The sequence below is a fragment of the Bemisia tabaci genome, chromosome 10 (assembly GCF_918797505.1).
Source record: "Bemisia tabaci chromosome 10, PGI_BMITA_v3".
Classification (NCBI taxonomy): Eukaryota; Metazoa; Arthropoda; class Insecta; order Hemiptera; family Aleyrodidae; genus Bemisia; species Bemisia tabaci.
Genome location: NC_092802.1, coordinates 13,247,086 through 13,262,444, shown reverse-complemented (window position 1 = coordinate 13,262,444; position 15,359 = coordinate 13,247,086). Strand labels below are relative to the sequence as shown.

At 39.7% G+C, this 15,359-nt stretch overlaps 1 protein-coding gene across 4 annotated transcripts in view; it reads left to right on the top strand.

The window, feature by feature from the left end:
* The window catches only part of LOC109044685 (atrial natriuretic peptide receptor 1), a 589,109-nt gene that overhangs the window by 424,335 nt on the left and 149,415 nt on the right, over positions 1–15,359 (top strand). For all 4 annotated transcript variants that reach the window (XM_072305169.1, XM_072305168.1, XM_072305171.1 and 1 more), the window contains one exon: positions 7,816–7,948. In XM_072305169.1, coding sequence (XP_072161270.1) covers positions 7,816–7,948 — 133 coding nt within the window. The remainder of the gene's footprint in view (positions 1–7,815; positions 7,949–15,359) is intronic.

Below are 15,359 nucleotides of genomic sequence, written 5' to 3'. Positions count from 1 at the left end.
TGATTCGATGGACGCCATATTTTGTATCAGAAAGGCATGCGATATATCGCATCAATTGGTTCCATTTTTTCAGCTACTCGTCATTTTTCTCCATTTTGAGATCGCCATTCTGTTGCCAGGAGACTAAAACACTCACTTACCAATTTTAACAAAGAAATTCAACATTATAAAGGCGTGGTTTTTTCAGAGAGAAAATATCGCATTCGAGTGCAGTTTCGATATCAGTATCGAATGCGATGTTTTCTCTCTGAAAAAACCACGCCTTTATTACGTTGAATTTCTTTGTCAAAATTGGTAAGTGAGTGCTTTAGTCTCCTGACAACAGAATTGCGATCTCAAAATTTGAGAAAAATGACGAGTAGCTGGAAAAATGGAACCAATTGATGCGATATATCGCATGCCGTTCTGACACAAAATATGGCATCCATCGAATCACCTTAAGGTGATTCGAGGGTTGCCATTTTTCGTGTCAGAGCAACGTGCGATATATCGCATCAATTCGTAATATTTTTATAGCCACTCGTCATTTTTCTCGAATTTTGAGATCGCAATTCTACTGTCAGGAGACTGAATATTTCACTTACAAATTTTCACAAATTAATTCAATGTATTACAGGCATGGTTTTTTTTGAGGGGGAATATCGCATTCGAGTGCAGTTTCGATATCAGTATCGAATGCTATGTTTTCTCTCTGAAAAAACCACGCCTTTATTACGTTGAATTTCTTTGTCAAAATTGGTAAGTGAGTGCTTTAGTCTCCTGACAACAGAATTGCGATCTCAAAATTGGAGAAAAATGACGAGTAGCTGAAAAAATGTAACGAATCGATGCGATGTATCGCATGCCGCTCTGACGCAAAAAATGGCAACCGTTAAATCACCTTAAAATCGGCAACGGGAACCGGGCGAGCTTGTTAGAGGAGCAACACGAAATCAATCAAGAGTGAAAGAATGCGAGTGATCGCGAGCGGCTCCTTTCCGTCCCATCAATTTTTGCCGCGGGATCAAAGGACGCCTTTTACAACTCGCCTCTGATCGGGGATAAATCACGACGAATCCCCCCCCCCCGTTTGTACCCGCGCTCGGTCAGCTCAACGAAACTCCCGCGAAAATTGCTCCGAATCGTCGCGCGGTTGAATTTCGAATGAGAGTCAGGTGTTCCTCTCATAGTAAGGGGAAGTAAATTAATTTCAGTGAAAAATGATTAAAGAAATTCCAAGAGTGCAGAAAATACCCGATCGTGAAAATTTGGAAAAGCCCAAAAATGTGCACTGGAAAAAAAACACATTGGATCTAGAGTCGCGACTCTTGTAAACATTGACAAGAAAAAATACTCTTGATGCAATCGGATTTTTGCTTGAATCAAAACGAAATCCGCTTAAATTAAGAGGCTTGGTTCTTGATTTAAGCTAGATTCTGATTGAATCAAGAGCACTTTTTCTTGTCGATGTTATTAAGAGTCTGGACTCTAGATCCAATGTGGAACATTTTGAAGTGTTAAAGGTCGAAAACCAAGGAAAATAGAAGAAAATGACTGCGTCTCATTCCCACCCATTTACTTGATTTTATCGTTTCTCCCACTTTTCATTTCCGCCTACTTTTCAATTTAATTCCGTATTTTTTCACACCATTCGGCATTTATATAATTTTAAAATCGCCCGGCATTTTTACATTAGTAACATAGAATCACATCAAATCGTTGAGATTTTTGTAAAAATAATAAAAATCCGATTATATTTAATTTTCCAGTGTCCAAGGCGCTGTTGCCATAGGCCACAGCGATGATGTGCGAAAATAGAAGTGGGCGGAAATGAAAAGCGGAGAAATGGCAAGCTCGAGTAAAGTGGGCGAAAATGATACGCAGCGAGGAAAATGACATTTTTTTTAGATTAACGGGAAATTTTGTAGAAAACCGATGAGAAAAATGTGGAAAACCGCCCGGCGGGCGCGTGAAAATATGGAAGCTTGGAATATTCCACAGTCTTGAGAAATTCAATTCTGATCCTGACTTTGTCACAACTGGGGAAAGGCTGCAACATATAAAAATTGGAAGATCAAAAACTTCGGGACGTTTCGAACAGTGTTTGAAACTCATAGGCACCAACGCGTCAAATGCGCCTAAGAAATCGGCCATGGCGCCTAAAAAATGAAGGCTCTGCGCCAACGTGGCCCCAAAAAATTTCCCCCAAAAATCCGAATTTTTCTTTATGATGAATTTTTGAAATTTCCCCCAAGTTATTGTTACTAGTTCTGTGACCAAAACATCTTGCGTCTAACTTTTCACTAAATGCGCCGTGATATAGAGGCAAAAAGTCAATCTGGCCCCTAAAAAATCTTTCATGGCCCCTAAAAATCGAGCTTGATGAGCCACATGACTCCTAAAACTGATGAGTTGCGAGCACTGGTTCCGAGATAATTTTACAATTTCATTTTGAACTTGAATAAAAAACAAAACACTAAAAAGGAGTCGTGAATTCGTTGTTATTGCGAGACCGAGCGATGAATGAAGTTGTTATTTTATTTTGTCTTGAGAGACAGTTCTTTTTCTTTGTTTATGGAACGCTTGCAGCAGACCGATTGCGCACACAGATTTTCAGCACAGTCCGATTCCTCCTACAAAACGGGCATTCAATAAATAATCGGCGCGAAATCCGGTCGATTTGCTTTTGTTCTCTCCAGCGGGAGAAATAATTAATGGACGTGTTAAATGTCATAATAGCGTTAGTTAATGGTTCCAATTAGTTATTTATAAGGGGTTCAGCAATAGCAAGATCGGAATCCACTTCGGGAAAGAGACTGCTTCCTGCTACTACAGAAGCTGAGAAATCAAAACAAAGACCTCGGTAGATTGTTTTGGTTCGTGAAGGGTAGATAGAGGGGATGCCAGGTGAGATGTTTGAGTTATGACAGCGCGCGGCAAAGGGATGAAGTGACTGCCTCGCCAGCATTCCTCAGCCTCATTGTGGGGGGATAAAAACCAATCTGCTCGGATTATTAAAGTCGCTGAGAAAAGATAAGACGAATTGCTGTTCTGAATTCTTGGGAGGCTCTTAAAATGAAGGAAAGCCTTTACCTAAAAGTTAAATCCTTTTCAATTTTGAGTGAACCTTCTGTTAAAAGAAAAAAATAAGATGAAGCTATGCAGTGAAAAATGGCTTAGTTTGCGTGAAAAGACAGGGATTTCCACACGTTCGGTCTTTATTTAAAGAAAGGGTGTGTTTGAGAAGTTGAGGGGGTGAAAATAATAAACATTTTTAAAGAAAGAGACGTAACACATTTATTAGCTTTTTTACTTTGAATTTATTGACCAAAAAGGCAGATCCACCTTGTGTAAAATGATGTCTCCATTTTCTCACTACAGGTATTATACCGATATAGTGGATGAGAATAAAATCTATATATGCACCTTACAATTTCTATAATCATACTCGCAGTGCTTTAAAGTTACCGCTAAAACTTTATTTAAAAAGTGGAATGACATTTATTAGACCCGACTTTCAGGTTGGTGAAGAAATATCAATCGAAAAGTCTCGGATTAATTGGATTGCATTCACTGGAAAAAAAGTCGCTTGGATCTGGAGTTCAGACTCTTAATAATATTGACAAGAATTAATACTCTTGATTCAATCAGATTGTACCTTGAATCGAAGAGCCGAGCCTCTTGATTTAAACGGATTTCCTTTTTATTCAAACAAAAAGTCCGATTGAATCATGAGTACTTTTTCTTGTAAATGTTTTTAAAAGTCTGGACTCTAGATCCAAGCGACTTTTTTCCAGTGTTTTGCGAGAGGGAACCATTATTTCTAGCTCATTTTAGAAACAACATAAATGTCATTGGTTTCCCGATGCAGTTACGTCTTTTTATGGGAGAACAAGAGACGGTGTCTCCTTACTGCAAAATTTAATCTAATTACCACTAGTTTCATTCAAGCGGAACGTGGTAGGAATTTCGAAACGTCCTGAAACGAAAAACTTTCCCCCCTATATTTTCACAAAAGCAATGTTTTATAGCGTATTCAAACTGCGAATTCATAAATAACGGGCTTCGCCAGTTTTCCTTTTCTGATGTCGAACAAAGCCCAATAAAAAAATGAAAGCAGCTCAAAAAGCAGTATATTTTCCCCCGCAGATTTTATTTCCTCATTCCTGAAAAACAACCTTTAAACTCAGGGCTCAGCCTACTGTTGCGCTCATAAATATTCGCGCTTCCCAAGCTCCACACCAGCGGGTCGATACTCGAATCGTTATCGAATCAACTCGATCGATAAACACCTATCTTGGCAATGTTATCTATCGATCGATAAATCGATAATCGATAACCGATTCGATATCGATTCAACAAGCGAGCCGCCGGGGTTGCAAGCATCGGGAAAATCCTTTATCATCCGCGCGCGAATTAAAGGCAAGCGGCCAAATTTCCGTGGGAATTTGGCGGGATCGGCGGCGATCTTATGGCATAACGACGCCATAAACTGCCAAAAGGGCGTGAAACCCAGCGGGGTGACGCCCGGGTATAAAAGTGGATCATCATAAACGGGACCTTGCTTGGTGTTGGTGGTTTGAAACACCGAAAGCTCTTACCTCTCGCTGTGAGGTAAGACCGAGCGACACAGCGCCGCGGCTCTCCTGCCGTGCTAAGGAAAAACGCCGTATGAACATTCGAGAGTTGCCGAATTTCCCTTGATAAAACATGTTTTTTTATGACATTTATGCATATTTTTCCTTAAAATTTTCAGATATTTTAGATTGAAATGCGTATAAAAGTGTCTGAAAATTTTGAAAAAAAAATATTCACAATTTTCCCAGTAGATTCGGTTTTTAGTGAAGGAAATTTGGCAACGTCTGAAGGCTCATACGGCGTTCCTCCTTAACAGGGCAGGGCGGCTCTACTACATTTACCGTTCACGTGCTCTAGTTAAGCCCCGTGAGGATATGCAATAAACAGGGCTGCTTTCTCGGTTCTCAACAACGTGGTGGTATCAAACTGTTGCTTCCCTCAGATGAAGCGGCGGTAGGGCGCAAAAAGCAAACGCCACGTGGCCACTGCACTGCCGTGAGACTGCCACGCTAAGGAAAAACGTCGTATGAACATTCGAGAGTTGAAAAATTGCCCCGGATAAAACATGTATTTTTGAAGAAAATTATGCGTTTTTGTCTTTAAAATTTACAGACGTTTCAGATAAAATTGCGAACAAAATTGTCTGAAAAAATTGAGGAAGAATATTTACAATTTTCCTAAATAAATTATGTTTTATTCAAGAAAATATGGCAATGCCTGAAGACTCATACGGCGTTCTTCCTTAGCACGGCAGGATAGCCAAGAGAGCCGGAACTCTCAAATTTTCGAAATCAAGTTTCCCTCGAAATTCTTATAATATTTTTCAGATGAAGTCACCGGCCGAAACAGCAAAAGCAAAACTCGTCTTATTTGTATGAAAGTGAAACTAAATTTTTTGAATCAGATCCTTGTTCCGTAGACGGTGACGGATGCTGAAGAGAGAAAGGACATATTCCCGAAGTCAAACATATGCCATTTTTTTAAGAACCACAAAGAATACTCTGTGGTCAATTGGTCATGTTGCCAAACAAAGCAGAATCGACACTAACGAAAATAATTGATCTTCAAAATCCCGCCGATCCCAAGAAACGCCTTCAAATAAGAGGGTATACTAAACGCTCACACGGGACCACGAATAGTTGCATGGCTGAAATTACGTTGATTTCGGCTGAGGCGGGTGCAATATCTTATCGGATCCAACTTGAGGACGAATCTCATGATGATGTGATGGACGAATGAGCTAATCGGGGTAATGGGAGGACTTGACCACATCAGTTACTACCGAACGTAGTAGTGGACTCTAAGCACCCGAAATCGAGTCTCCTTCAAAATTCGACCACTTTAATCTAAATAAACTGAGTGATTTTGTTAAGATCGCAAAATTCGTCCTACTTGAATAATACCAGGGTTCAGGTGTACAAAAACTTCTCGACCACGCAACCGGGTGAGTTGCGATTGGTCGCGTCTAAAAATAACGGGGTTTTTTAAATGGGAAAACTGACAAAATTGTGCTTATCTATTTATTTATTGACTTATTTATTTATATATTTTTTTGAAAGACGGCTGTAAAAACCACGTGTTTTTCGTACAATCGCGGCAATTTATACATACACTAGCTGTTAGAAAGTCAACTTCTTGAAATTTCTGATGAAAAATGTGTTGTTAAGATGGAAAGGCCACTTTAAAAATGGAAAGGCTAAAAACTCTCCGCATCCCCGACACGGTTAGCAAAGATAGGTGAGTGCGGAAAATTAACGATTTTTAAGACAAAACGCTGTGAATCCCAATTTTTCTGCGAGGGAGCAGCGCTCACTACTATCTTGTGAAAAAAAGGTATATTTTTCTACAGATATCTATGGCGTCATTTCCGTAACCCTGAGAAATAAAAATATATTTACCGAAAGAAAAAAACTATTTCTTAAGAAAAACAAAACAAAGATATAAATAGGACTTATTTTTCACCCGTAGAAATTTTTTTTCCCCCTTAGAGAAATATATTTTTTTTTCCTCAGAAAAATCACTTTCCCCGTAGAAATAGTTTCACCGCTACAGAGAACTTTATTTTTTAACTGAAAAAAAGAAGAAAATCTATAGATATCGATTGACCTTTATAAGTATTTGTCGTATACTGAAAACGTAAGATATGCAAGCGTGCCAAAGATTCCACATGCGATACATTAAGATAATTGTATTACATTAAGATAATTTTATATATTTCCTCCTAGGAAGGCTACAATATAATAAACTCTTTAAAAAAATGCAATTGTTTTGCGCGCTCAACATAAATAAGTCTTCATCCTACCGTTAAATATCAATTTCGTCGATTCTCCATTACTGAAACGATGGATATCAGGACGCGAGGATATTGCCACAGTCGGGCGGTCGTTATAAAAGCGCTGAGTGTGGTACAGACGCAATTTTATTGGCAGGTCTTCTCTTCACGCGATCAGCAACTCGTCTGTCTCAGCTCTTTGCGCCCGCACTCACCCATTAAACAGATGTGTTCTCGCTGAAAAATCCATTCTTTGTGAAAACTTCACAATCGTATATTTTTTTCACCTCTTTTTGCCTCACTAGGTGCGAAAGAGAAAATCCGCAACTTCGTTTTATCATACACGGTTTTTCAATTTCGCATAATTGTGAGCCGAGATCAACCATCCGTGAATAAAAATGTGATGGGAGGAGGTACCTGGCACTGTATCCGTACATAACGCTTAAAAGGTGTTTTTAAAGTATTTTGAAAACAAAAACATGTTTCGGAAATGCTCCTGAAAAAGGAACAATAACTAAAATATCTTTAAAAGGACTCTCTCTAAAAGTGTTAAGAAGGTAAGTTATGGAGACGTCTAGGTGTTTTTGAAACATTTCAAAGTCAATTCATTGATTACTTTTAAAACATTTTCAAGCGTCAAAAGACATGAAAAGAATAATGTAGTTGTGAAGTCATTTTCAAATCATTTCAATAACATTTTCAAATCATTTCAATAACATTCAAACAAAGGGTTTTATATGCTCATTTTGCAATGTTTTTAACAAGGGGGACCAGGGGGTCCAGCCCGTTGACTACCCGTGACGGTCACGCGAAGCGCGTCCAGAACGGCCGGTACCTTTATAAAAATTATTTTCTTCCAATTTAGGGTGGAGCAGCTGTCCGGCCCCATTCCACCTTGTAAGAGACATTAAGAAACAGTAAAAATAAAAAATAAAAATAAAAAAATAAAATAAAAACTGATGAGCTTGTTGAATTGTTGGTTTCAGGTGGTGGCTTATTACTTCGGGAAAACAAGCAAAGTCGAATATTTAAGTGGAGCCAAAATCCATTGGCCTGGTGGAAGAACATCACCTCCTCCGGACACTCCCAAGTGTGGATTTGATGGGAGTCTCTGCCGATGTGAGTAACTTTCTTTGTTTTTACTAACTTCATTTCGAAAACTCTACCTAATATTCATTGTTACTAACATGAACAGTAAGGACGCATATAGCATCAACAGGGCACAAGCCCTTGTTTTGATAAAACTGAAGGAATGTCCCATAAAAGAACTGAGACTAGTGCGGTAACTTTTGAACTAAGGCAGCTATAGAGTTGATCTTGGTTGCATTGGTTGGTGCAATTCATTTTCTATTAAGTGACGCCAAGTCCTTTTTAATAGCTTGAAAAAAAAGTTTTTACCCTCTACCATTTTGAGCATGGATATTTCTTCCTCGACAAAGCTCTTCAAACACTGTTCTCTGCAACTACACGGCTATAGAAAACATTAAAACTTTTTTACGTGGAATTAAGTATTTTACTATCTCACAATGGGTCTGTTGCACGCAAGAGATACAGCCAATTGAAAATACTTTCCAAAGGTGAATTCACTCGAAAGTCATGTTTCACACATCAAAAAAGTCTGTACTTCATTCCTCAGTGGGCAATCCACGGAGTTTGAAACACGCTCTTTCAAATTTACCGCGTATACAGGAAGTTTTTCTTGGTGGTCGGCTATCAGGTTTGACCGATGAGAGACCCAACCTGGTTATAGGACATTTCGACAACGATTTTTTGTCCGCGCACCTGTTTTTTCCAGTAATTTACGTCCGCGTAACAAAGTACAAGCGTACAAGTCCGCGTACAAGCGCGCAACGCGCATTGGCGCCTACAAACCTAAGTGGATACTTCAAGCATTGTGCAATGCGTGAAGTATCCACTTAGGTTTGTAGGCACCAGTGAGTCTCTCGCGCTGGCAGCACGCCGCGCGCCGCTCCGCTCTGTTAGGCTTCAATATTTATACTCGCATAGTCAGCGTTTTTTAACTCATGAGTTTGAATGTTTGCACACTCTGCATTGATTTTTCTCATTTAAATTGATGGGAAAAAATATGTATCAATTTATCAAAGGAGAATAATAATATAATGTGTGTTTTTTTAAATATTGGTGTTAAAGCGTGTTACGAACTAGACAGATTGCGCGTTAAGGAATGGATTTCAGATTAACGTTGACGTGCTCAACGTTATTTTCGTGCGATTTTATCCAGTGTTGTGCCGTACTTAGTGATCTATCGATATTTCCCCATTAGCAGCTATGGTAAATAATCGATTGTTAAGGTGTTCGCTGCGAACACCGTGTTCATCGATACTTTTCCATAGGTTTAAACGACCGATCAATCGATAAATCGCAAAGCACGCCACGCGCAACAGACTCATTAAAGATACAATTTGAATGCACCAAACTTTCTCGCGGATTACCGCGAGAAGAGAGGTTATGAAACGGATCGAGTTTTGCGTTTTTGGGGAGCAACTTCCTGCATCAAAATGCGGTCGCATCCTCTAGTTCCCAACTGTCTCATCAACTCATTTCACACTTTCCTCATTGCTGCACCGCAATCACTTTATTCCGCTGTTTAATGATGTTTCACGCAGTCATAAAACCCCATAACCCCACCCTTAGCGGGGCTCGATCGCTTGAATTTCACTTTATTAACCAAATCCTTGATTGGCTTAACTACAACACAGTGTTGACCGGTTTACATCGATAAAATAGTTTAGTTATCCGTGTTTTTTTTTCTTCTTTTCTTTTTCGTCCCTCATTTTTCAAGCTGTGAGGTTTTCCCTTTTTGCCATGGGCATTATCAGAAAATTCCAAAAATGAGGCGTTTCCAAAATTCTTTCAATTTCGCGAAATTCGTTTAATCTAACTTAATGTAACCGACTAATTCAGCGTAAACAGCTATATTGTGCCGTTGATGCAAAAACAAAATCTAAGACGGCGCACAGTGGAACAAGCTAATAGAAGAGGTCGGACATGGAATTTTTGGATACAATTTCAAAATTTCATGTTTATTTCGTTACAAATTCAATTTCAAGGGGTGTTTCTGAAAGGAAATTTCACGTAAAACCTCTGGAGCCATTCTCGAACTTTTTTGTTTCTTATTTTTGAAAATATAAGCTTTCAAAGTTTCCATGTCAAGTCCGACTTCTATCCTATGGACTCGGTCCACCCCGAGCGGCGTTTCAGAGGAAATCACAGTAAGTGCACACACGTCTCAAGGTTGATTCAAAGTACGTATGGTGGCCATGAAATCACCTTGAGAAGAGAATTCTGAGTGAACTCAGCATAAGAATATCCTTGGTTTCTAAAATGAACAGTTATTAGGGAAGCTATGACCAAATTACCCATAGTGACGGATTTAAAGTTAGTTAGAGGGGGGATTGGCTGTTGTCGAGGATCATGCAACATCTCACCGCGTGTATTGCTAATATGCTGCCGTGCTAAGGAAAAACGCCGTATGATCATTCGAGAGTTGCCAAATTTCCCTTGATAACATATGTATTTTTGACGACATTCATGCATATTTTTCCTCGAATTTTTCAGATTTTTAGATTGAATTGCGTGCAAAAGTGTCTGAAAAATTTGAAAAAAAATATTCACAAGTTTCCCAGTAAATTCGGTTTTTAGTGAAGGAAATTTGGCAACGTCTGAAGGTACTTACAGCGTTCTTCTTTAGCAGAATGGGTCTCAAAGGAAAACGTCGCGCGCCATCTTCTAAACAAAATAAGTGGGAAAGGGACCGGTTTCGAGACCGAAGGAAAAACAACTCAACAACTTTATGGAAAGTTCTCACAAGCCTGAAGAAACAGGAGACAGCAGCTCGGTGGCAGTTGGAGGAGCACATATCTGGTAAACAGAAGCCGGGCCAAATCGAGAAATATGCAAAGCTCACTCTTCGGCTCCAAAACATGTGTCAAGAGTTCGAGTCTCGCCCCGCTCTAAATTTTCTCCGAGGCGTTGCACATAATTTGGAGCTCCAGGTTCAGTTCAGAAGTTAAAGATATTATTCCAAGTTAATCCTATTTTCACCCTCAATCCTATCAACTCCCCTTCAAACCCTCAGTTATTCCCGTTATTCCATCCCTCATATTATTCCTATAACCAAAACTTTTCAAACACATCCAAATGAATGTGCGACGAATTTTCGACCTCGAAATGTATTTCTTTTAGCCAGTCCTGGACCTGGAAAAGTGTGATGAAAAAGTTAAGCCTCAAAAATTATCCTCGATATTTAACGCTCTCTTAGACCCCCTCCCCCAGAGCGTTACGTAATTTAGGGGCGGCACCAGACGCCATTAAATTCCGTTTTCCCACAATGGACCACTAGACAAGGTACGAATTTCAGCATTCTGATACATGTTTCGTAAATAAAATTCACGTAGAATACGATGCGCACAACAAACTTTACCGCAATTGGACTGAGTTAAGCAGAAAGGAACCAACCCACATTTTGGAAAAAATTGAGTTATGAGTGGTTTTGAACTCAACCACTGCTCTACTATCTATCGCCAAAAATTCAAAGTTTTTGTTGGAGCAAATTTTGCAGAAATTGAACTTGAGGTTTATCTTTTACATTGAGTCTTATGCAGGAGCCAAACTTTAAACCTCTTTTTCTCGGTTCGATCTCGATGTGGCTTGGTTCCTTTCAGTTTAACTCCGTCCAATTAACTCTTTACGAAGATATTTAATGAATTGAAACCACCCGCTCATGAAAACTCAATGCTTTACGTGATTCACATCGCGCGCTAAACGGTATCATGACAGTCTCTGCGATATAAAAATCTGGCAACCTCGATCTTGACACTTTGGCTCAGCTATAGCAAATTGCTTATATTTTGAGCTACACATGGTGGGAAATGAGCATTGCTCGATTGAGAAAGCTTGATGAAACCGTTGTAGTGCGCGATTTGACTCACGTAGAGCTTTGAGTTTCTTGTGAGCGGGCAGTTCAAATTCCTCATAACCAATGTGAAATAAACACGTTAATATCTTCGTTAGGTGCTAGTTTCAGTGATTTTTGTTGTGTGTATCGTTTTCTACGTGAAATTGTGGTCAAGGAACATGTATCAGATTGCTTAAATTCGTACCTTGTCTAGCGGTCCATTTCATTTTTGCATCTATATTGCAATCGTCGATTCAGCATATCAGATTTGTGGGTTTTTCCCCTCCAGACGTGGCAGCCGCGACCGGAGACGCTCACACTATCGACGCAAGTGACGAGCGGAATAAAACTTCCTCCGCTGAGCTGGAGCTATTATGCTCATTTCCGTTTCCGGCTCCGCGAGCGCCGAGGTGAAATGCATTCGCCGATTCCGATCTCGGATCCCGGGCCCTCCGCTCTCGATGGCCCATGAAATATGCTCCCGTAAATTGGGTCCGCGTTCCCTCCCCTCCCCCCGCCGCCCCCGCGGGAACCGCGCAACCCCCACCGTCGCACAGTGGATCGAGTCGACAGGAGAGGTCGGATATAATTTAAAAATTTTACAGCTTTAAAACTCCGTTTATAACTTTGAGATTCTAGGAGTGGTTCCATTGGTTCCATAGTGAAACTTTCTTTTGAAAGCACCACTTGAAATGTCATATGTGACGGAATTAACATACAAATTTTCGGTTTAAGTCAAAATGTTTGATTTTCTACACCCTAACCGCGCCACTCAGTGGACCAAGTCAATAGGAGAGGTCGGACATGATTTGGAAACTTTGAACGCTCATAACTCCGTTTATACAAAACTTTGAGGTTCTAAGAGTGGCTCCATTGGTTCCATAGTGAAACTTTCTTTTGAAAGCACCACTTGAAATGTCATATGTGACGGAATTAACATACAAATTTTCGGTTTAAGTCAAAATGTTTGAATATTTTTTTTCTCTTTTGAAGGAGCTACACCCTAACCGCGCCACTCAGCGGACCAAGTCAATAGGAGAGGTCGGACATGATTTAGAAACTTTAAACGCCCATAACTCCGTTTATACAAAACTTTGAGGTTCTAAGAGTGGCTCCATTGGTTCCATAGTGAAACTTTCTTTTGAAAGCACCACTTGAAATGTCATATGTGACGGAATTAACATACAAATTTTCGGTTTAAGTCAAAATGTTTGAATATTTTTTTTCTCTTTTGAAGGAGCTACACCCTAACCGCGCCACTCAGCGGACCAAGTCAATAGGAGAGGTCGGACATGATTTAGAAACTTTAAACGCCCATAACTCCGTTTATACAAAACTTTGAGGTTCTAAGAGTGGCTCCATTGGTTCCATAGTGAAACTTTCTTTTGAAAGCACCACTTGAAATGTCATATGTGACGGAATTAACATACAAATTTTCGGTTTAAGTCAAAATGTTTGAATATTTTTTTTCTCTTTTGAAGGAGCTACACCCTAACCGCGCCACTCAGCGGACCAAGTCAATAGGAGAGGTCGGACATGATTTAGAAACTTTAAACGCCCATAACTCCGTTTATACAAAACTTTGAGGTTCTAAGAGTGGCTCCATTGGTTCCATAGTGAAACTTTCTTTTGAAAGCACCACTTGAAGTTTAAAATGTGACGGAATTAACATCAAAATCTGCTGTTTGAGTCAAAAAATGTTAAATTTTTATCTCCTTTGGAGAAGCTACACCCTAATCGCGATACTCAATGGACCAAGTCAGTAGGAGAGGTCGGACATGATTTAGAAACTTTAAACGCCCATAACTCCGTTTATACAAAACTTTGAGGTTCTAATAGTGGCTCCATTGGTTCCATAGTGAAACTTTCTTTTGAAAGCACCACTTGAAGTTTAAAATGTGACGGAATGAACATCAAAATCTGCTGTTTGAGTCAAAAAATGTTAAATTTTTATCTCCTTTGGAGAAGCTACACCCTAATCGCGATACTCAATGGACCAAGTCAGTAGGAGAGGTCGGACATGATTTGGAAACTTTAAACGCTTGTAACTCCGTTTATACAAAACTTAGATGTTTTAAAAGTGGTTCCATTGGTTTCTTCGTAAAATTTTCTTTTGAGAGCACCCTTTGAAATTTAAAATGTGACGGAATTAACATCAAAATTTCCGGTTTAAGTGAAAATTCTTTAATTTTTTTTCTCCTTTGGAGAGGTTACTTTTTAGACCTCATAGCCCAAATTTAGCCGAGGGCTGAGTTGAAAATGCCACTTTTCAAAATTAAGCTACACCCTAGCTGCACCGCTCAGTGGAACAAGTTAATGGGAAAGGTCTGACAAAATTTGGAAACTTTAAACGCCTATAAATCCGTTCATACAAAATTTTGAGGTTCTGAAATTGGTGCCATTGGTCTCCTCGTGAAATTCACTTTCAGAAACACCCCTTGATAATTCAAATGTGACGAAATCAACAACATTTGCAGTTTTATTCAAGAATTGCATGTCCGATCTCTCTGATTGACTCTCTCCACTGTGCGGCAACACCCCTGTCGATGCGCTGTTTTGATGGAGGGTTGCGTTGGCGCCGATCCCAATTTTCGCCGGGATATAAGATGGGGTTATTTGCAAACCCCACCACTCCGAGGTAGGGTTTATGGGGGTGCTCGAGCTGCGGCGGCGAATATCATGGAATCATGTCTTGATGGCTCAGTCGCATGGGTGAACCAAAACAATAAACCCACGATTCTCTCAGATTTGAAGGGGTTAAGGATCCGGTCTAATTCTATTAACTTAATGTATCCAAACCTAATACGTGCCAAAATTTACACCTCGGAAAATTAGTTTTTATTCCTACGATGTAACGTTAACCGCGACAGAAGTTCAGTGGCGTGGCAGGCTTTGCGATATATCGATTAATTTTTAATGTAAATCTATGGGAAAGGGTCGTTAAGCAGGTGCAAGGATCCGGTCTTATTTTAGTAACTTAATGTATTGATACCAATTCGTGCCAAAACTTACACCTCGGAAAATTGGTTTTTATTCCTACGTTGTAAAGTTAATTGCGACAGCAATTCAGTGGTGTGGCATGCTTCGCGACGACAATCTGTCATTTAAATCAATGGAAAAGAGGTGGATAAGCAGATGCAAGGATCCGGTCTAATTCTATTAACTAAATGTATCATAACCCAATACGTGCCCAAACTGACACCATAGAAAATTAAAAATATTTGTATTCCTACGATTTAAAGTTAACTGCGACGGCAGTTCAGTGGCACGGCATGCTTTGCGATGTATCGATCAATCTGTCATTTAAATCTATGGAAATGGGTTGATGAGCAGGGTGTTCGCAACGCGCACCTTAAACATCGATTCTTTGCCATAGCTTCAAATGGGGAACTATCGAAAATTGATCATTCCTGCTTCGCCGCTGCGGCAGTTCAGCCAGCATATAGAGATCACAAAGTGAGGAAAAGTATCCAAAATTTTGTGTTAATATGGGGATTGAAACACGGATTAACACAAACTGTTGGTTAATTTTTTTGTGTTAGGTTTTTCTTTGAACCGAAATTTTGTGTTAAAAATCGGGGACCTTGTTAAAATTTACGCGGCAGCCACCAG